At 45.2% G+C, this 21,893-nt stretch overlaps 1 protein-coding gene across 2 annotated transcripts in view; it reads right to left on the reverse strand.

Moving 5' to 3' along the window:
* FBLN1 (fibulin 1) overlaps positions 1-16,062 on the reverse strand; it is a 154,747-nt gene extending 138,685 nt beyond the window's left edge. The window contains exon 1 of one of the 2 annotated variants that reach the window (XM_043536555.1): positions 15,547-16,062. In XM_043536555.1, coding sequence (XP_043392490.1) covers positions 15,547-15,673 — 127 coding nt within the window. In that variant the 5' untranslated portion in view covers positions 15,674-16,062. The remainder of the gene's footprint in view (positions 1-15,546) is intronic. The other variant, XM_043536636.1, reaches the window with a different exon arrangement.
* Between the last annotated feature and the right edge of the window lie 5,831 nt (positions 16,063-21,893).

Raw genomic sequence — 21,893 nt, forward strand, 5'->3', positions numbered from 1 at the left:
GTAAAGCCATTGATGTTGCAACATTAGTCATCTATAATTCATTTAGTACAAAAAATCTGTGTTATTGTGGTGAAAATAGTGTATCAAGCCTAAGGTTCAGGAACCAATTCCCCCCTTCATACTATTGATTCCTATGGGAAAAGCAGTTTTGACTTACGTTTCGACTTACAATGCAATTCTAAGGAACGAATGGTGTTGTAAGTCCAAGGACTCTCTGTATTAATGTAAAACTCCCTTATTGCAGATTAAGATAACTACTTCTTGTCTTACCTTCAGTGGTTGTGGAGAACAATGGATCACAATACTCTGTAACAGCCTGTTATCAGATTTTCCTCTCGGTCTTCTTTTCTCAAGATGAAACTTGCCCAGTTTTTTTTTTAACCTTTCCTCATAGGTCAGGTTTTCTAAGCCGTTTATCATTTTTGTTGCTCTCTTCGAGACTCTCTCCAGTTTGTTCATATCTTTCTTAAAATGTGGCACCCAAAATAGACACAGTAGTCCACCCGAGGCCTCATCAATGCTGAGTAGCCTGGAACAATTACCTCCTGTTGTGTGTTATACGATATTGCTGTTTATACACCCCAGAATATTAGCCTTTGTCACAACTGCATCACATTACTGGCTCTGTTCAATTTATGATCTACTGTAGCCCCAGGCCCTTTTCTGCACTACTATTACTAAGCCAGTTATTCCCCATTTTGCAGTTGTGCATTTGATTTTTCCTTCATAAGCGTAGTACTTTTCACCAGTCTTTATTGACTTTCATCTTGTTGATTTCAGACCAAAATTCTCCAATTCAGCAAGGTAATTTTGAATTCTAACCCCATCCTCCAAACTGTTTTCAACCCCTCCCAGCTTAGCGTCATCCACAAATTTTATGAGCACACTCTTCAGGCCATTATCCAAGTCATTAATGAAAATATTGACGAGTACCAAATCCATGATGGCCCTCTGTGGGACCCCACTAGAAAAGTTCTCCCAGTTTGACAGCAAATCACTGATAACTACTCTTTCAGTATTGTTTTTCAACCAGTTGTGCACCCACTTTACAGTGATTTCATCTAGGCCACATTGCCCTGGTTTGCTTATGAGAATTTCATGTGGTACCCAGTCAAAAAACAAAACAAAACACTATACGTTGCATCTACTAGGCCAGTAACCCTGTCAAAGAAGGAAATGAGGTTGGCTTGGTGTGATTTGTTCTTGACAAATCCATGTGGGCTATTACTTATCACCTGGTGCTTACATATTGATTTGATAATTTGTTTCAGTATCTTCCAGTTATAGAAGTTAGCCTGACTAGTCTGTAAATTTCCTGGGTCCTCTTTGTTCCCCTTTTAAAGATAGGTACTGTGTTTGCCCTTCTCCAGTCCTCTGGGACCTCACCCATCCTGCATGACATTATGGCATTCGCAATGCATTTTTAATTGTAGTTTGTTTTTACTAAGATAGCACCTAGAAGCCTCAATCAGGATTCAGGGCCCCAATACACAAGGTACTGTAAACACAAGTGAAACAAAGACAGTCAGTGTCCCCTAGAGCTCACAATCCTGAACTATGACAAGATGTCAGGGGGATAAACAGACAAATAGACAGAGACAGGGTAACTGTAAAGACAGCTGTATTTGCATAAATTAGTTGCCTCCTTGGTCATAGTTGGTCAACACCCTAACCAAATAAGATCCTGATGTTTTGACTATAACCGGTTATACGTCATTTAACAAATTCTGCCAAGTAACTACAAAGTGTATTTAACAGACTGCAAGTAAGTCATTGCTTTGGGGACCATATATTGCTGTCTTCAGTGTTAGATGCAGTTTTCCCACTATCACAAAGCAATCAGTTTCAATGTATTTGCCTGAATGTAGTCTAGTTTATTACATATTCTATTAAAAAAAAAAAAAGAGCTGATGCAATAAAAGAAAAGGAGTAAAGAATGTGAGCTTCTGATGCATGTTGCTCATGTCTGTGGGATAACAGCCAGAGTTCAGGCGGCAGGGAAGTGTGGAAACCATATGGTACACTTCACAAACACTCTGAAAATGCTGCTGTGAAAACTTCTTGAGACAGCAGGGAGTGTGTTACAGTTACAGCATTCTCACCATATGCTTCATCTGTAGGGATGGGGGTGGGGGGAAGACATGGTAACAAGCTGGAAATCAGAATGCTAGGGACTCACATGGAGCCTTGTGAGATGCAGTGAATTTTCAAATTTCTGCCCTTTAATGGGCATAATAAGTAGATGTTAAAATTAAACAGAATTATATAAAAAAGAATGATTAGGAAAACATACAGCATAATGTTACGATTTTAAGACAAGCCAATTAGGGGCTAGATTGGGTACCAAGGCACAATGTCTATGCTGCCCCAGGAGCAGTCCAGGGAAGAAATTGTGGTTCAAAGGGCCACAATTTCATCATCGATCCTGCTCTCGTCTAAACCAGCAGCAAATTATAACCGTCATGCCAGTGCCAGTCCATTCAGAGAGTGTGGGGCCAACACTATTTCCCACCAGCCAGCTCTGGGGGAAGAGTAAGTGTGTGTACACCTTCCCTTACCACGGCACATCTGGACCTAAGCACTGGGCAGCCCATTCAGGGCATAAAGTGTGGAGAAGAAGGAAAGGAGGGGGAGGGGGGATTACTACCTCTTACACCACCACATGAGCACACACTCCAAGCTACACTCTAGCCCTCTGTTAGCAGTTTCAACCAGGCTTCTAACCCAGCCCTGTTTGTATTTAAATCAATTTCTATGGAACTATAACTCAGCTGCCCATGTCCTCCTAATTGCAGGATAGTGACCTGTAATTTGGGGAGGAGGGGTCATTTTAAGGCAGTTAAGGTCTTTCCCTCAGGATGTAAGACTCTGTAGTAAGAGATGTTTAAAAATCTCCCTTCTGGGTGAAGTTTTTCCACCTATCTTTCTCCAGCCCTCCTTCACTAAAATTAGGGTGACCATATTTCCTGAATATGGGACACCTGGTAAAATTACTCATATTCAAACAAGTTCAATGGCAATCAGAACTATACAGCACAAACTTTCAAATTAACATCAAGTTGACTGAGCCCCTCTTAAAAAGAAATACTGAATAGTTGGATTCTTTTTATTTACCTTCTTATCTTTAACGCTTTAGGGTTAACACAGGGAGAGGTGACACACACATTTCCTTACATCTCTCTCACACTGGTGGCGGGTGTGGGGGTGGTGACCGACTGACTCAAGCCTCCCTGCCAGGTGCTCTCCATCTTCCATGCCTGGCTATGCCCCTGGAACAGACCCACCTCTGACACCTGGCGCCTTGTCTTCCCGCGGCAACACATCGGGGGGGGGGGGTGGGAAATGACGCAGGATCACATGCCCCTTCTCCCCAGATTTCTGCCAGGGTTCACACTAAAATGTGGCCAGCAGCAGCCTTTCGGCACTGGGGGCGGGGAGGAAGAGCAGCCATGGAGGGGTGGGGGGGGTGGAGGAGGGCTGACCTGGCCCTTGTCTTTGCAGAGCTCATCTTCCCCTCCACCTCCCTGCTCCCCTGTGGCTGGTAGCAGCTTGTCCCTTCCCCTGCCTGCACAGTGTAGAAAGGTAGCTAACACCTCCAAACTGGCGTAACCCAGCTGCCTCCTGTCCCCTGGCTACAGCACAGGCAGGAAGGGGTTAAGCCCTAAGGATGCATTGTGCACCAGGACTGCAGGGGCTTCAGCAAACCCAGCCAGAGAGGTGGCTCAGCAGGGGAGAGTACCTAGGGGACAGAGCAGCCCTGTGCTCCATGGGGGCAGGACCCAGGGCTGCGGTGTGTGTGAAGAGGATGCTAAGCCCCTGCCTGGGGGGCTGCTGAGGAGCCTGCAGGTTCGGCGTGTGAACAGGCCAGAAATTGCTTCCCCCCCACCACTCCAGAGCATAGCTGAGGGGTGGAGAAGCTGTCCTGTGCCAGCGCTGTGTGGGTCTTTGGCACATGTAGGGCTTGGCTCCTCCTGGCCAGCACACCAGGCCAGAGGGTCTTGGGCTTTCTTGGGGAGCCAGCCCAGCCAGAGGCAATGGGGGAAGGAAGGAGCCTACCGGTCAGGCTGTTGGTGAGCTGAGTGCTCCGAGCAGGGGCTGGTTCTCTGCACAGCGCTGTGAGTGGGACGCACCTCACCAGTGGGGATATGGAGGAACAGCAGGGCTGGGTGGGGGAGGGCAGAGGGGCAAAGCAGCAAGAAGACAGTGAGAGGGGAAGCACGTAAAGGGTCAATGGGAGGGCAGCAGAGGTGACATGTAACCCAATTGCTGCCTGGCGCCACTTGACACCTGCCCGCAATCATCAACCACCGCAGCTTGCAGCCAGTACCAGCCAGAAACGGGACGGGGGTCAGGGTGGGACCCTGCTGCCCAGACCTGGCACACAGCAAGGGCTATGCTGACAAACCAGCAGGGGGAGTGGATGGCCTTGTGCGCTGCTTCTTCACCCCGCCACCACCTTGTGCACACACCCCCACTCACCGCTGGTGGGCAGGCAGCTGGCGAACAGGGATCCGGCCAGCAGCAGAACCCACCAGTACTGATGTCCAGGGGGAAGGAGGAGAGAGACAGAAAATACAGGACAATTTCCCTGTTTTTAAGGAAGAGTCAGGACACCTGCCAGAGGGCTTATATATGGGACTGTCCTTTTAAAAACGGGATGTTTAGTCACCCTAACTAAAAAGATCCCAGCAGCTGGAGAGGAGGAGCCTGTGTGCTGGATAAGGCCTAGCACAGCGGAGAGGGGAAATGAGTCATACTGGGGGAGCAGTATTTGCCTCCTGACAGACAGTACTAAGGTGGTGAGGGAGTGAGGGGGGGGAAGAAGAGGAGGGAGAGACCAATCTCCTCCTTAACTTGTGAAGATATGTCTGAAGGGCAATTTCTTTGCAATGCATCACATAACAGGAAATGTGTGTGGTTTCCAAAAGAGTTTCCCAAAGGAGAAGAACTCCCCCTGAAACGGTTTTATCCCCCATCCACCCAGCCCCTCGAAAAGTATTCAATTCAAGACACTGTAGCCAACACCACTGGAAAAAGTTCATGCACTACAAGTTTAAAAACTGAATCCATATGTAAGCAATCATGAGTAGCTAACTAAATAATGACAAATGCTTTCTACCTTGAACTGCTGGTCACCTCAACACACTTGGGTCATGCTACAGCTTACAAAGCTGTAGAAAGGTAACAGCGGAAAATAGAATAGGTTTGATGTATTCTCTATTTTACCAAATTTGTGTGTACTGCACTCTTTTATTCATTTTATCTCCCCTTCACTCCATGTGTCTCTTCAGAGATGACTTACACCAATCACTTCACAGTGGTTGTCTTTTGCACTCAGCCTTCCTAATCATTTCCAGTTGGACTAAACAAACCTTATAATCCAAGCAAAAAACCTCTCCTTAAAGGGAAAACTCCAAAAGGCCACTTCCCACTCTCCTCCACAGAAAGAGGGAGAGATTGAGACAAAAAACAGAAAAGCGGGAAAGAGAGAAAAAAGTTCACGTGTTCCAGTGCTAGAGTCCAACCCAATAGACAGGGCCTGGGCTGCTAGAGGGGCATAGCCAAACCTACCTCTAAGATTCTCAGAAATACAACACCACACATGTGGGGCTGTTTTACACCAGACAGACTGCACTATTTCACTTGCTGTCCAATGAATTCTGGCAACTGTGTAGGTCATAAGAAGACTCTCTATTATCTGAAGAAATGTCTGATATCAGGTTAACACAAAGCAAAATGTTACTCTATCCAGGTTCTTCCTTCTCTGATAGAAATTACTTCATCATTATATGGGTTTTCAACTTTACAGTATTCATTTTGTCTAATTTTCATTTTTCTTTCATTCATTCTGCTCTAGCTCTTCCCTTTCACCCCTTTTCTCTTTTGTTATTTTCTCCTGTCCCCTTCCCTCCTCTGAGCTCTGTGTAGCTCAAAAGCTTGTCTCTTTCACCAGCAGAAGTTGTTCCAATAAAAGATATTACCTTCCCCCCCCCGCCCCCCAAATATCCTGGGACCAACATGGCTACAGCAACTCTAAGGCTATGTCTTCACTACCTGCTGGATTGGCGGGCAGCGATCGATCCAGCGGGGATTGATTTATCACGTCTAGTTGAGACACGATAAATTGACCGAGCGCTCTCCCCGTCGTCTCCTTGCCTCTCACTGCGCTGGAGTACAGAGGTTATTCACATAGCTGAAGTTGCTTAACTTAGATCAATCCCCCCCAGTGTAGACCAGGGCTAAACAAACTCTAAACAAAAAGGTTATTTAATCGTGTCACAGTTCCCAAGGTAACTGCATCTCTGACCCCTTTGTGGCCTCCCTGAGGGCACCCCCACTCAGATCTCAGGGGTCAATCAATTACCTTACTTGGTGCAGGAACTCATGGTCCTCTCCTTCTAGGCTGAGAAATTAGGCTGCCATTCCTCCTGTCCTTTGTTATGCTCATGTTAGCAAGTTTGAAATTACTTCAGCACTTGTGGTCTTGTTATCTCCCAGAACCTATGACAAGGTTTATCAGTAACCAGCCAGCTTTCACAAAGAAAAGCAATTATGTAGAACAAAAGCACTACAGAGAAAACATCTTGAAAACAAACAACATAAATATATGCCTGTTTTACAAGGTGTGAGTCATCTTCCACAGAGACCTTGGTAGGTGTCAATGTCCTTCAAACCAAGGGTTTGTCCCATTTGGCTACAATTTCAGGACAGTTCTTGGATTCAGTGAGTAAGACCCCTCCTCCATATCACATGGATCCCTTTATACACCCACTGTTTCTTGTCTGCAGGGCCCCGAAGAACCTGGTCAAAACCAGAATACAATTCCCCTCAAGGTGGTACTTCCTTCTGCAAATTTGTTCACCTGTCTAGAAATTTGCAGTAATTATCTCCTTGTGATATTAGTTCCTGGTAGTTCATCCTTGCTTAGTGACTTCCCCTTAGTCACTGCATTTCTTGTCTTATTCCAGGAAAGGACTTAACCCCTCTCACACCTGGTGAGAAACAATACAAAGTGAAAGGGGAAACTGAGTCAGAGATATTCTTTCATAAAAATAAATCAGACGTTTCCCAGTTCTCCACAAATTGTTTTCTCATTTAGCCTGGATAGAAAGTGGCTGTTATGCTCACCAGCTTCAACAAGGTGTCTCCCACCCCCAGCATAAAAATAATGTTCACAACGGCATTAAAACCAGTTACCTAGAGCTTCATCTGCTGAGGCACCTTATGTTTGTCATTCTCTAGCAGAGAGGGGCTGCCAAAACATGTGTGTGTCATGCAGTTACCCTTTCAAGCATCTTATTCTCTTGATTTCAATTGTGAATTAGAAAATGTGGAGAAAAAGACTCAGCCCACTCCAAATGTGTGATAGATTATACCTCTTGCCTATTCCAGGTGGGTCCTGGCTATGTTATAGACCACCTCTTTCCTTGTGCATTATCTTCACAATTGAGATCATACTTGCACCTAGTTTAGTCATTTATACTTGTGCAATATAGGAGTAAAATACTTCCAGATCACAATGGTGGCATTTTACATTCACTTTGCCCAAGTATAAATGACTACACAGAAGAACAAGAACGTGGAGAACAAGGGGTGTTGGAGGTGGGAGATGCTAACCTCTAGAATTCACTTCCCACATTGGTCGGATATATCCTGTATGTAGATGTTTGACATACGTCAGCTAGTTTTTAGAACATTTTTGCTTTGTATATTGTACAACCCCTCAGAAGTCTGGCAATAGAAACTTTTTATATATCAAAAATACATAGTATGTCACTAATAGGTGAAATGGACTGAGGCATTCCATTCATTGTTAAAGTGTTGTTTAAAAAAATAAACTTCAAACATTATGTTTAACTTTTCCTTATTGGAAAGTTACAGTGTTATTGATTCAGCCATGTTGAATATCTTCATAAAGATAATTTTGTATAGAATTGTTCAAAGGTCTTGAGGTTTACACACTGTACAAAAGGAGTGACCTTCTTAAGACAGGAAATCCTTGTAGGAATATATAAAATAGAGGGAAATTTGTCTTAGTTATGTCCCACAAAGCCCCATGTAATCTATTGCACTATATAAATATTTTATAATCAAATTACATTAACATGTTTATGTAAAAAAATAAAGTTGTAACAGGGTGTCCGTTTGTGTAAGCAGCAGCAGGTCATGTAAGGCATCCTGATAACATGTTGCTCATTAATGAAGAAAAGCCTCGAAATTTCAGCTAAGGCATTTCCTCCACCCTTTGGTATCTGCTCTTTCCTTAGTTGTAGAATGAATGTGAGGGATCACTAAAATCTTATCCCCACCCCCACCCCCAAACACACCTTCATATGCAGAGAGAATACTGACTACTCACTAAGAGAAATATAGGGCTTGATCCAATTCCAATGGAATCCATGAAGATATTCTCCTTTAATCCAATAGGAGTTGGATTGGGCATTTAATCATTTAAATCCAAGACTATATTTTATCTGTGTTCAAATCACAACTATTTAAGGATTCCAGAAAAGCAAGACAGAGGTTCAATTCGATATCTATTCTGTGTAAAAATGTGCAGTTAGTATTAATATACATTTCTTTCTCAGCAGGTTATTGGAGAGTATAGCTTTAATTTAGAAACACAGCCATGCTTAGAGCTTGATTTTCCATGGAACATAGGGATAAAAAAAACTTCCAATGGTATCTAATTTGAGCACAACATATTCAATGCCTTGGACTTCAGTGTTCAGGTTCCTCCCACCACCCCCAATATTAATTCAAGGTACAGCTTGACATTCCCATCAAGCGAGACAATCAGAATTTGATTTGATTCAGTGCCGTAAAATCTGACATCCTAACATATTAATACTATTATCATGGCTCCATTTTAATGATAAATAACAGCTTCTAGACACAACACTAGCATTTTGTTTGCATCAACTCCCTTTCTCCTGAATCTGAGCAGCATTATGAGACCATACATTCTCTGTTTAATGTGACTTGCCAAGAATGTGAACACCATTTGGGCTACAAGCTTAGTTACATCACCGCTAAGGCATGAAATGATTTTCCCATTTACTTTAAAAATTTGGAAGTTATATAGGGCTTTTTAGATTAAATTTTAACTGACTGTTTCTAGTTAGTAGGTTTGAGTCTCAAGAACTTATATTTCATATTGGTTAAATTGGGAAGTCTTTGGCCCCTGGAGATATCAAACTGATTCATGTGGAAGATAGTTGCTGACCATACAACAATTCTCCTATGTGTCCTGGAGAAAGACACTGAAATATAATTAGGTCACTAGTGTTGCTGGCCATTAGAAATGATAGCAACATAGGATCTGCATACTGGATCAGACTAAAAGTCCATCCACGCTAGTATCCTGTCTCTGACAGTGACCTGTGCTAGATGTTTCAGAGGAAGGTACAAGAAACTACATAGTAGACACTTACAGAACAACTTGCCCATAGTGGAAATTTATTTAATTCCTCACTCTGTTAGGCCCTGATCTAGCAATGCACTTAAGCACATGCTAAGCTTCATGCTGGAGTGGTTCCATTGTCTTGATATGAACGACACATTCTGGACTTGCTTAAGTAGTTACTGGATTGGGGACTTGGTGATTGGCTTGTGCACTTAAACATGGCTGGTTATATACTTTCTAGTTTCTTAATCCTATCAAATATAATCCTCTATATTCTCATTAAACAGATAACAGGGTAAAAACAAGATTAAGCACCTGACCTCCATGCTACCTTGTAGCAATGAGTTGCACAGGCTAATTAAATATTGTGTACAGGCTAATTAAATATTGTGTATTTCTTTTTGTTTTAAATTTTTCCTTAGTCATAGCATTAAATCTTAACTCCAACAGATCACATTAGCCAGCCCATTACATGAAACCAGAAGAGATTTTCACTCCAGTCAGATCCTTATCCAGAAACTTGTTTCAGTTACAGTTGCTAAAATATTTTGTTGGGACAATTACTTCTAGTAATTAATTAATCTAATCAGCAATACAAACATCAAATCCTCCAGAGCAGCTGAAATCTAAACAATCAAACATATTGAAGCCTATGAATTAACAGTACTCTTGCTGCAATTGAATAAATAGTTAGAGAGGTTTGCCGCAGTTTTAAATGTTCACTTGAAATTCTGGAACAGACAGTGACCAGTACACAAATAACATAATATCAAATGTGATTAATGAACAACTGAATCAAATGGTAAAATAATTAAAAACAGAAGAACTGGAAATAAGTTGTTTGTTATTAGAGACAAAGTGGGTGAAGTAATAGCTTTTATTGGACTGACTGCTGTAGGTGAAAGAGACAAGCTTTTGAGCTACAACAGAGCTCTTCTTTGGGCATATTAATCACCCCTGGTAAATTGTCGTCAGACTAATTTAATTCTAATAAATAAAATAAAAGTTTTCACCAAAGTCCATCTTTTGTATGATATAGGGAAAAGAAACTGTCTCACTGTTCTTAAAGTATACATAAAAAAGCCACATACTTCTGTGACAAAGTTCCTTCTCTACCTTAGTGGGTCCTACGCTTATTGGCAGATTTTGCTCACCACAGAGATTCACAGCAGCCCTCAGTTTGGCCACTTTCATGGGTCAAATCTGCAGTTCACTCAGATAACCTCACCACTGGCCAGCATGGGGAAAAGGAAGGAGAACAATCCCCACAGTCTCTGCCGGTCCACACTGTGGGTCATGGGACAGGCCAGGGACCTTCCCCTCTGGCAGGACCCGCAGTCCAAGTCAACTCCTCCTGTATCCAATAGAGAGTTGGGGGGTGGGGGGGATGAGGGGAATCCAGGCCCACCCTCTACTCCAGGTTCCAGCCCAGGGCCTGTGGATCACAGCTGTCTATAGTGTTTTGTGTAACACCTGTGTGACAGCTACAACTCCCCGGGCTTCCCCATGGCCTCCTCCCAACACCTTCTGTATCCTCAGCACAGGACCTTCCTCCTGATGCCAGATAGTGTTTGTACTCCTCAGTCCTCCAGCAGTACACCCTCTTACTCTCAGCACCTTGCACACACCTCACTAACTGGAGTGACAGCCTTTTTAAACCAGGTGTCCTGATTAGCCTTAATTAATTCTAGCAGCTTCCCAATTGGCTACAGGTGTCCTAATTAGCCTGCCTGCCTTAATTAGTTCTAGAAAGTTCCTGAGTGTTCTGGAATAGTCCCTGTTTTCTTACCCAGGGAAAAGGGACCTGCTTAACCTGGAATTAATGTATCTACTTTCGACCACTCTTTTGTAACCATCTGGCCTGACCCTGTCACACTACCTTTTTCTAAAGCCTTGCTGTATTGAGCTTTAGATTAGCAACTACAGAGTATATCTCAACTGCTGGTTTTATTTGACAGAAATAGAAAGAATATTGCTCTTGCATAAGTCTTGTTCCCAGGAGGCATAAATCTGTACTATTTGTTTATGAACGTTTTGAATTCCTTCTTTATTTCCAATTGAGGCTTTTTCTCATTCACTCTGATTTATTTCCTCATATCCTGCATTTTATCATAGCACCAAAGCATAGACCTAGAGAAATCAAATTAAAAACCAACTTTCGCTTCCAGATTTAATGTAACACATTGCTTCTTTTTATCCTCTACGAGGATGCAAAACCCATTCTTTCTCACGATGCATAAAAATTGCATTTTTAAATCAAGAACTGATTTTATCAACAACTTTAGGTGGGGGGGAAAGCAAAACTGTGCACAATGCAAAAAGCTGCTCTGTTCATATGCGTGAAAGGGCCTGATGAGAGTGAGATGAATTATTTGTAATGCATAATTTATTCAAGGCTGAAAGTAATTTGGAAACTGTGCCCATGCATGGGTGCATAAACCTCCCCTTACATCCCTACTCAGATTAGCTGGGCTGGATGTCGTGGGTGGTATCCCCGCCTTTGATAGCGGCCTCGGGGAAGACAAGTGCCCCAGCATGGGTCTTGACTTGTTTGCAGGGGGGAGGTCCCACGTTTGCAGGGGGGAGCTACTCTTGACTAGCCGGGATTGCTTGTGCCTCCTTTTGGGCCTGGGTGAGGGGGATCAGTGCTGGGAGGGGCCCAGTGCCAGCGGAGCACTGCGCACCGAGGCTGATGTGCTGGGTGCCAAGTTGGAACATGGCTCTGATGCAGGGCGCAGGGCAGCCTCCATCAGCAGGGCTTTCAAGTGTACATCCTGGTCTTCGGGAGTGTGCGGTCTGAAACTCTTACAAATGTGGTACCTCTCTTTAACATGCACCCTCCCAGACACTTAAGACAGCTCATGTGTGGGTCACTAACCAGCATGGGTTTGTGGCAGGCAGCGTACAGCTTAAACCCTGGGGACTGGGACATGCCCCGTCCCTGGGACTAAGTTTCTGATGGGACCTCAACTAACAGTAGACTAACATGAGACTAACTAACTAACTATAACTATTTACAGGTAGAACTCTGAGAGTCCAGAACAGAGAACCAAAGGGAGATTGCAAGAGCAAGCAGTGTTCAGCAACCACCATTGGTGATAAGAAGGAACTGAGAGGGCACAGGGCCAGCAGCCCCCCATATACCAACGCATGAGTGTGGGACTCCAGAGGGCGCCAGAGCCAGCCTTACAGATATCGCTAAGGGAAAAATCTCCAGCAGCCAGGCACATGGGCACACACCCCCCTAACACGGAATCGACATGAGCAAGCACTCAAAGAAGAAACTCCATTCTATAAAAACATGAATTATCACATTTTTGCTGACATGTTGCAGTTTGTTGGTTATTTGGATCGGTCTGTATATTTTATCTGACAAAAATATACTAGTCGTTTGTACAAAAGAAAATTTAGAAAGGGATAAAGATTTCATACTATTTCTATTATAAACACCTGTTTTATCTATCAATTATTATTATTTTAGGACCTAGAGTATGCTATGGTTTTCATAGGAAACAAAGAAAGGCATTGCGTCCCAAATCCTGCAATGGTATTTGTGCCGAAGGAGACTGACATTCATAAATATTATCATTCCCCCACTGATACTGTAATTCAAAGTAAATCTTTTCTTAATTCTAATTTTATGTCCTAGGTCATAGAATTTATAGTTCTCAGATCTGGAAAGATTAGAAGTTTAGATCCTGTCCTCTTTGTTTTTTTTTTTTTGTTTGTTTGTTTTTTTTGCCTACAACGTTTTATCTCAACCACCTGATTTGGACAATTTTTTCTTCTCTCCCTTTACTTTATATAAAGTATACACACTGAAGCCCATATATAAAATATAGGGAGAGAATAACAAAAAACAAAACAACAGACTGCGTGAAATTCTGGATCCACTGAAGGCAATGGCAAAACTCCCATTATTATCAATGGGGTCAGGAAGAGTTCACCCATTATATCCCACTAGTAGCTAAAATCCCGTGCTGTTGCATGGATGTGGCAGTTGGTCCAAGTAATACACCACCTGTGCAGATTCCCTCATAGAAGAAGTGAAACCGTTGCATGCAAATTCACTGCAGAGTGAAGGTGGGGATTGGTTGCATTACCTCTGATATAACAATGGTCTTGGACTCTTGGCATGGCATAGATACATGCCTTACAGTAGCTGTACACTGCATGGGTATGATTCTTAAAGTCAAAATGGTTGAGAACTTAAAACTTGAACAGTAACAGACCATGAAACCCAGTGATGGTTGAACCTGCTGATATTCTAAACAAAAGCTCTCAGCAACACTTGTAGCTGTTTCCATTGCATCACACTAACTCAGACATTCTAGGCAGGATCACAGAGCTTCTCCAGCCCCAGGGCCATGGTGGGATAACAGAGCTCCTCCCTCCCTGCCGCGGCCCCAGGACCGGAGCAACTGGCTCTCCCTCCCCACCGAGACCAAGTACTTGTGGATACGTTTATTCAGATGGCTCCATGATGCACAGATTTTTGTTGAAATGATGAGTGCACTGCTGTTTATTTCTATGCATATAATGTATGTGCATGTGTTGATACGTTTAATGTGTATAATGTATGTGCGTATGACTTGTCCCTCCAAAAGCAGTCAAATTTAAATTCTTGCAGACACCCCTGATAATCAGGGGAGTCAGTACAGCAGACTTTCAAGCGAGATATATGAGAGAAGAAATGATGGTGTAGTATAAAGGTTTTTATCAACAGTTATTTTAGTTATCCTGAATCCAACTCTACAGATCTCTAAAGGGAATTTTTCTGTATGCAGATGTCATAGTTTTCAGGTCTGATGTCCCAGTATCTTTTACTGCTTAAAGTAAGTGCTTGGGGTACCATTGTGAAACTGGCAATCTACCCTCTCCTGTAACACAAGTCTGCCATTTCTATATCTGAGGCTCACAAGATTTCAGACCTCAAACCTGTCACTGCTTCAGGACTGAATACTAATCACCCCGCAGCAGTGTAGATTTGGGAGGTGGGGGTGGGTGTAGTTCCTTTCACATATGGGAGAAAGGAGAGAACACTTCCCTGGAAGATTGATTATAAAAGAAAATGGTGTCTGTCTGAAGATGACCAGAAGCTTGGAATGGTAGAACTAGTTCCACTGGCGATTACCTGCTTTTTGTCCATTGAGCAAAGTAAATGACAATTTTCATATGGCTCTGCAGTTTTTCAAATGCATAGCATCACCGTCACACACAGTAACTTGTGGTGTCAAATTGTCCACAAATTTGAGGATATTTTCACCCTTCTTTCTTGTTAGGATGCTTATAATCCTGATGCTACAGCAGTGTTGTTGGTTTTTCAGGCATTCTAACCATTTTGCAGCTGCTGCATAACTTTAAAGTTCTTGAATACCTCATTATTTTAGTTCAGACTTTGCCATTTAATCAAGTGATATGAAGTAACCTCTAAAGCACTTTGATGGAAAATGGTCATAAAAAATTTAATAAAGCACAAACTTTATCAGTTTATATCTTCATAAGGCTGGGATATTAATGGATCACACATAACTAGTAATAGTGTCTTCCTTTTCTAACACAGATTTCAGGCACTGCCATGGTTCTTAATACCTTGTCAGGAAAAAACAGAGCACATATTAGAATGAGTGCTGTTTTGTCTCAAGTATTAACAGAGCAGATGTATCTGCAACCTTGCTAATCTTTTCATCTTTGTGTATCACTGCAAAATGGCATAATCACACTAGATCATATATTATTACAACAGAATTACTTAAAAGCAAACCTTATCCATCATTTGTAAGGACAGAGGGCAGACAGAATTTTATGTTGTTAGGTAAATTGTGTAATTTTTACTATGACGTCTACTGACTTTTGTTTATTTTTTGTGGTTTCTTCTGCAGACTGGATTTTTGTGGTTTTGTCTATGAAGAATTAGGATTGTGAATAAGAAGCCACAGGAATTAGATTTCTCAGAGTAAGAGTTCATTATAATTTCTCTCAGCAGCATCTTGTTTTAGGATATAGAGCAGATATGGCAAAGACAATTATAATTGTGGCCCCCCCTTGTTCCACATGTGAGTAAAGTAACATGTGTGCATAAATGATTGTAGGATCAGGGCCAATACTTGTTAGCATGTGTCACAGGGTGCTCTACTTACTGCATGACAGCACCTCCCCCTGGTGGTTCGGGGGATTAGCTCTGCAAGGCAGGCACTCCTTCCTGCAGTTGCACTCCATCTCTCTGTAGCCCCTTTCTTGCTCCAGGAGCTGCTGTGGCCTCTTCATGTCTCAGCCCTGTTTCCAGGTCACTCAGCCATGTCCCCTTCCAGGGTAGTCTTTCAAAGTCTCTTGCCACAAAAAGCATCAGGCAGTCTTCACGCCCTCTGCCTGGACAAAGTCCCTCCAATAGTGATTCAGGCAGTCTTCCTGTTCACTGCCTGTAACACCACCACTCTGCAGTGGTTGGTAGGGGAACCAGGCCCACCTCTACTCTAAGTTCCAATTTAGGACCTATCGTGAACAATTAAGGTCCACATCAACACCACCGTACTGCTCTCACACAGGACTCCTTCTGACCACGTTCCTTTCCCCCTTCCGTATCTCAGGGAGCAGGAACTGCAGGCTTGCTTCCTGCTGCCTTACCACATTATTTCCAGTCTCCTAGCTTTATAGAAGCTCTGCCTGTTCCCTCACAGGTGAGTTTCCTTTTAATTAGCTTCCTCCAGTCTTGATCTCCCCTCTTTACAGCCTAATTGGTTGATTGGGACCACTTGGCCTAATTCAGCTTTTGCAGTGTGGGGAGCATGCCAGTTAATTTTCAGGACTGAACTATTTCTTCCTATGTATATGAAGAAGTATTCTAAAAGGACAAATATAAAAAGAGTGTCACTGCTGAGAACATGTGACAAGATCTTCATAGGAAAAATTATACATAAAATAGAAATAACTATACATAAAGAGTAGCATTTTTTCCTCCACGCTACAATTTATTTCCACCATATGAACTCACTTATTTCCCTTGTTGTTTATAATAGCAGATATCAGATATCCCTTCAATATTAACAACAACAGATGGGTCTCTAGTGCTTGCTTATGCTAAACAAAGCCAAATAATTATAGCAGTGGTCCCCAAACTGTGGAGCGCAGTCCCCGAGGGGGCACAGAGGAGCATTCGGGGGGGGGGGGGTGCGGTGTGGCATGGGCCAGGCCCACTGGGGGGAGGGGAAGGAATGCCACCCAGCTCCATCCCAAGTCACAGCTCTGCTCCACCTTCTGCTCTGTCCTCAGGCCAGCTCCGTTCCCAGTCCCAGCTCCATTCTGCCCCCAGCCCAACTCTGCCCTGCCCTCATTCCCTCTCTCCCGCAGGCCAGCTCTGCCTCTACCCACAGCTGCTCCCCCATCCCCAGTTCAGCCCCCAACTCTGCCTTCAGTCCAAGCTTTTCTGTTGAGCCAACTGTGCAGTAATGGTGGGGAGGCGCAGACAAATTCCATTTCTGTTAAGGGAAGGCATAACAGGAAAAGTGTGGGCATCACTGAAATATAGTAATATTTAAACACTAATTTGCAGAGCTAATCATGAATAAACACAACTGAATGCATTCAATGAAGTGAGCTGTAGCTCACGAAAGCTTATGCTCAAATAAATTTGTTAGTCTCTAAGGTGCCACAAGTACACCTTTTCTTTTTACGGATACAGACTAACACGGCTGCTACTCTGAAAACTGAATTCTTGTTACTTATCTAGAAGTATATCCTGTACCACACATCAATTTATTAACTTAGTACATTGAAATCTGCTGAATTTACCAGAGAATGGGTTTTGGCATTATCATTCAGACTTTTCTGTTTTACCAGGCAGTTCTCTATTTGCACAGCATCTAACTACTGATGACATAATAGAATGATCTGGTGGTCCCTTCTGGCCTTAAACTCTATGACCCAATGGAATATTGGATTTATTGATGCATAGACATAATGGACCATATTCTGATCAGTTCAAATCAAGGGTCATTCCACTGAAGTCAGTGGAGTTGCACCACTGTAAAATTGGTGAGGGATCAAAATCGGGCCCCATAATTCTATGAAAATGTTACGTCAGGTCCATTTGTTCCCATTAGGCTCACATGGTATTTTCAGTGACGATTTGCCATGCTTCTCAGGACATATTTGCATTTGGTTGGAGCTATAATTTAAACCTCCTTCGGGTACTCACATGAATACTACTAATGTTAATGGAACGACTTGCATGATTCATGTGAGCAAAATCTGACTGTTTTATAATATATTTTCATGCTCTATTTGGTTGCAGTTACATTTCAGGTGAATGAGACTATATGCTGAACACTGCCTACTACGGTTTGGATCAGGTTCTAGATGTTGAAAATTTAGCATGACACAATCAGAACTTAATGCCTCAGTTAGATGTCCCTTTAAAGGAACAAACAAACAGCAGGCTTTGATTTCCTTGAAGTTACAATTCGTTCTGATGAAACTGAAACGCTAAACAACTCCTTCAACTTTTGTAACTTTCAGAGATAAAATGATATCATTACAGGTCTCTCTTCTTGCGTAACACTTTGACCCTTTCACCTAACTAGTGAAATGGCATTTGCAGAAATGTGCTTAATTTCATGATCTTTTTGGATTCGCACGCCTAATACTAATCTTGCCAAGCTAATCCCATGCCAAACATCTTCTAAAAAAGCATCTCAGGCAAAAAGGCTTGTTATGAAAACAAGCAAATATGACCCCTACTGTTCTGAGAAATGACAAGCAGGGAAGGAGCTCAAATATATGTGATTTTCAAGACATCATTTAGATGCTCAGAGGTCCATGGAATGGAACTACAGCGATTAGGCACGTAAGTACTTAGACAGGTAGCTCAACAGATCTCACCTCTGTATATATTTCCATATATGTGGTTAGCCAACTCATATTCACATGAAAGGGAATGCAATTTGTACCTCGCCAACTTGCAAAAGGTATTACAGGGGGCAAGCTGGTAATTGAAAAGGCTGGTCTACATACACTTTTTGTACCACTGTAACTTTATTGGTTTGAAACTGGCATAGTTAAAACAGTACAACCACCTAATGTGGTGTGAAAGGGTCAGGCCAGATGGCTACAAGAGAGTGCTTTTTTTTTTTTTTTTTGAAGCAAAAGGTGTTTTTTTTTATTTGCATAACACACTTACAAAACAAAACAGCAGCATATGCAATGTGTAACACAGCAACCAATCACAATTGTTTTCTCATTAGCTTCAGGGGCGGGAAGTGTTCAAGCTTGCCTGGGCCCAGAGCGGGGGGCTTCCTTGACTCTTGTGGTCTTCCACCCTTCCGAGTCACCTGGTGGCCCAGAGCGAGGGGGCTTCATCAACTCTCAAGGTCTGCCACCCCCTCGAGTTACCTGGCGCCACGCCCGAGTGTCACCAAACAATTCCCTCCTCTGAAAGCACCCAACAAAAGGGGCAGGCTGTGGGGCGGACAACCCGGGGGGGCACGTGCACCCACGTGTGAAAGGACCCCTCTAAGGTGGTGGTGTCCGCAGCAGCAATGGCTGGGGCTGGGGTCCCTTACTCTCTCCCCCAATCAAAGGGTCAAAACAAAGGAAGCCGGATGGGGACACCGAGCAGAGAGCCTCGAACAGCGCCCACCACTCTTCAAAAGCATCAAGGGAGTCGGTGGACGCCGCCCACAGGAACTCCGCCCGGATACATGAACGGACCGAGGATCGGAAAACGGCCCCACAAGCACAGGAAACTCCATCGGCCAACCTCCTCTCTCTGGTTTTATAGATGGCCGTTTTAGCCAGGGCCAGGAGGAGGTTAACTAGGAGATCCCGTGACTTTGTGAGGCCATGGATGGGGAGTGCATAAATAAAAAGGTGAGGGGAAAAATGCAACCAAAAACATAATAAAAGATTTGTGAGGAACCGGAACAGGGGCTGCAGCCTGGCGCACTCCAAATATACGTGCACCAGGGTTTCCCTCACACCGCAAAAGGGACAGGTATCTGGGATGGGGTTGAACCGCGCCAAGTACGTGCCCGTGCTCACAGCTCCGTGAAGGAGCCGCCAACTGATGTCCCCGACGGGCCTCGGAACCAAGGTGGAATATAGGCTGGCCCACCGGGGCTGCTCACCCTCCAAAGGTGGCAGAAGGTCTCGCCACTTTGGGTCGGGGCGGGACAGTAGGGTGAGGGCGTGAAGGGTGCGGAGCACGAGCATGTATAGATGTTTCCTTGGCGTGGTTTGGAAGCATACCGGCTGCAGTTCATGCAGCCAGCTTGCCGTAAAGGGGTGAGGGGGTCGATTGGGTCTACGGGGCAGGGGTCCAATTAAAAGGTCCAGCGGGCCTGGGGTAGAGGGTGGGCGGGGTGTGCCCTCGAGCAGGACCCGATCGAGGTAAACTCTAGCAGTGGGCGGCAAAGCGGCCTTCACCTCCTGAAGTACGCGCCGGGGGGTACGAGGTCTGGAGAGCCCAATGCGCTGAGCGAGCGTCAGGGGATCCAGCCAGTCTCCCTGGTCGTAGTCCAGGAGGTCTCCGACTCTCATGACTTCTGCCAGGATCAAGCTCTGGCGCACCGAGCGGGACTCCGCCACCTGCACACGGAGCTGGGGGTTGTGTAGCAGGGGCTCCAAGAGGAGATCTGCCCCCTCGGTGGCCGCTATGGACCTGGTCATTAAAAACAGTTTCCAAGTCCGGAGGAAGTCCTGGTAGAAGACCGGCAGCCCGGAGAGGTCTCGTGGAAGACCTCCTGGGCAGAGATAAAAGAGCTCCCGGTCATATTGGAGCCCTTGGATGTGGTGCAGGATAGCATGCGCCAGTATGCTCCATGCCGAACTGCCTGCACCATAAAGCCTCTGTAGGGCCTGGAGGCGGAAGACGCAGACCTGAGAGTGCAGACACTTCAGGCCCTGTCCTCCTTCCTTCAGGGGTAGATGAAGAACCCCTACAGGGGCCCAGTGCATTCTTGACCAAAAGAAACCCAGAATCGATGTCCGGAGGTTGGTCAGGAAACCCGGGGCTGGGACCAGGGTGTTGAGCCGGTACCAGAGCATGGACAGGACTAGTTGATTAAGCACCAGCGCTTTCCCACGAAGGGAGAGACATCGGAGTAGTCCCGTCCATTTCTGGAGCCGCTCTATCGCCCCGCCCTCTAAATTTTCCCAGTTCTCCGGTGGAGAGGGATGCGTGGCAGAAAGGTAAATGCCGAGGTAGAGCAGCGGACCTGCGCTCCACCGAATCATCTGAAGCGCGGGTGGGAGGGAGCTTGCCTGCTGCCAGTCTCCTACCACCAAGCCAGAGCTCTTGACCCGGTTGACCCGGGCAGAGGTGGCTGCCGAATAGATGGCCTGGCAAGCCTCCAACCGCGCCAAGTAGCCAGAGTCCTGGACCACGAGGAGCACATCATCAGCGTACGCCGACAGGAACAGCCACAGCTCCGGCTCCCGCAGCACCAACCCTGTCAACCTCCTGCGGAGGAGGCAGAGGAAGGGCTTGATTGCCAGAGCATACAGCTGGCCCGAGAGGGGGCACCCCTGCCGTACTCCTCGCCCAAAGCTGACCGGTTCGGTCAGGGTCCAGTTGAGCTTAACCAGACACTTTGCGGAAGCGTACAGCACCCAGAGAAAACCCACAAACTGGGGTCTGAAGCCAAATGCCCGCAGAGTGCTCAGGAGGTACCCATGGTCCACCCTATCGAACGCCTTCTCCTGATCTAGGGACAGGAGGGCGAACGATAGACCATCTCTACACCCAAGTTCCAAAAGGTCCTGAACCAGAAATAGGTTATCAAAGATACTGCGGTCCGAGACAGTGTAGGTCTGGTCTGGGTGGATCACGTCCACCAGCACAGACCCTAGCCGCAGCGAGATTGCTTTCGCTACGATTTTGTAGTCCGTGCTGAGGAGTGGGACGGGACGCCAATTTCGTAAATCGCGGAGGTCCCCCTTCTTTGGCAATAGGGCGAGCACAGCTCGCCTGCACGAAAGAGGGAGGACCCCGCTCTGCAGAGATTCGGCCCAGACAGTGACTAGGTCTGGGCCGAGGACGTCCCAAAACAGGCGGTAGAACTCCACGTTCAGCCCGTCCATGCCTAGAGACTTATTAGCGGGCATACGATGGAGGGCTTCCGAGAACTTGGCCAGAGTGAGAGGCAACTCTAGCCGGTCTCGGTCACTTGCGCTGACCGTAGGGAGCTCCTCCCAAAGCACTCTGCAAGCGCTAGGGTCAGTCAGATCCGGGGAGAAAAGACTTGCGTAGAAGGCTCGGGCCCTCCTGCACATCTCCGCCGGTTCTGTGAGGGGGGTGTCGTCTTCTGCCAGGAGGCAGGTGACGTGTTTCTTGGCCCCCCTCGTTTTCTCCAGGGCATAGAAGAAGCGGGAGCTGCGATCCATCTCCCGAAGGAGGCGGATGCGGGATTGAACAAAAGCGCCCCGGGCCCAATGGTCCTCGAGGGCCCGGAGCTCCTCCCGCTTCTCCTGGCACGCTCCGCAGAGGAGCGGG

Source organism: Chelonia mydas, chromosome 1 (genome assembly GCF_015237465.2).
Source record: "Chelonia mydas isolate rCheMyd1 chromosome 1, rCheMyd1.pri.v2, whole genome shotgun sequence".
Classification (NCBI taxonomy): Eukaryota; Metazoa; Chordata; order Testudines; family Cheloniidae; genus Chelonia; species Chelonia mydas.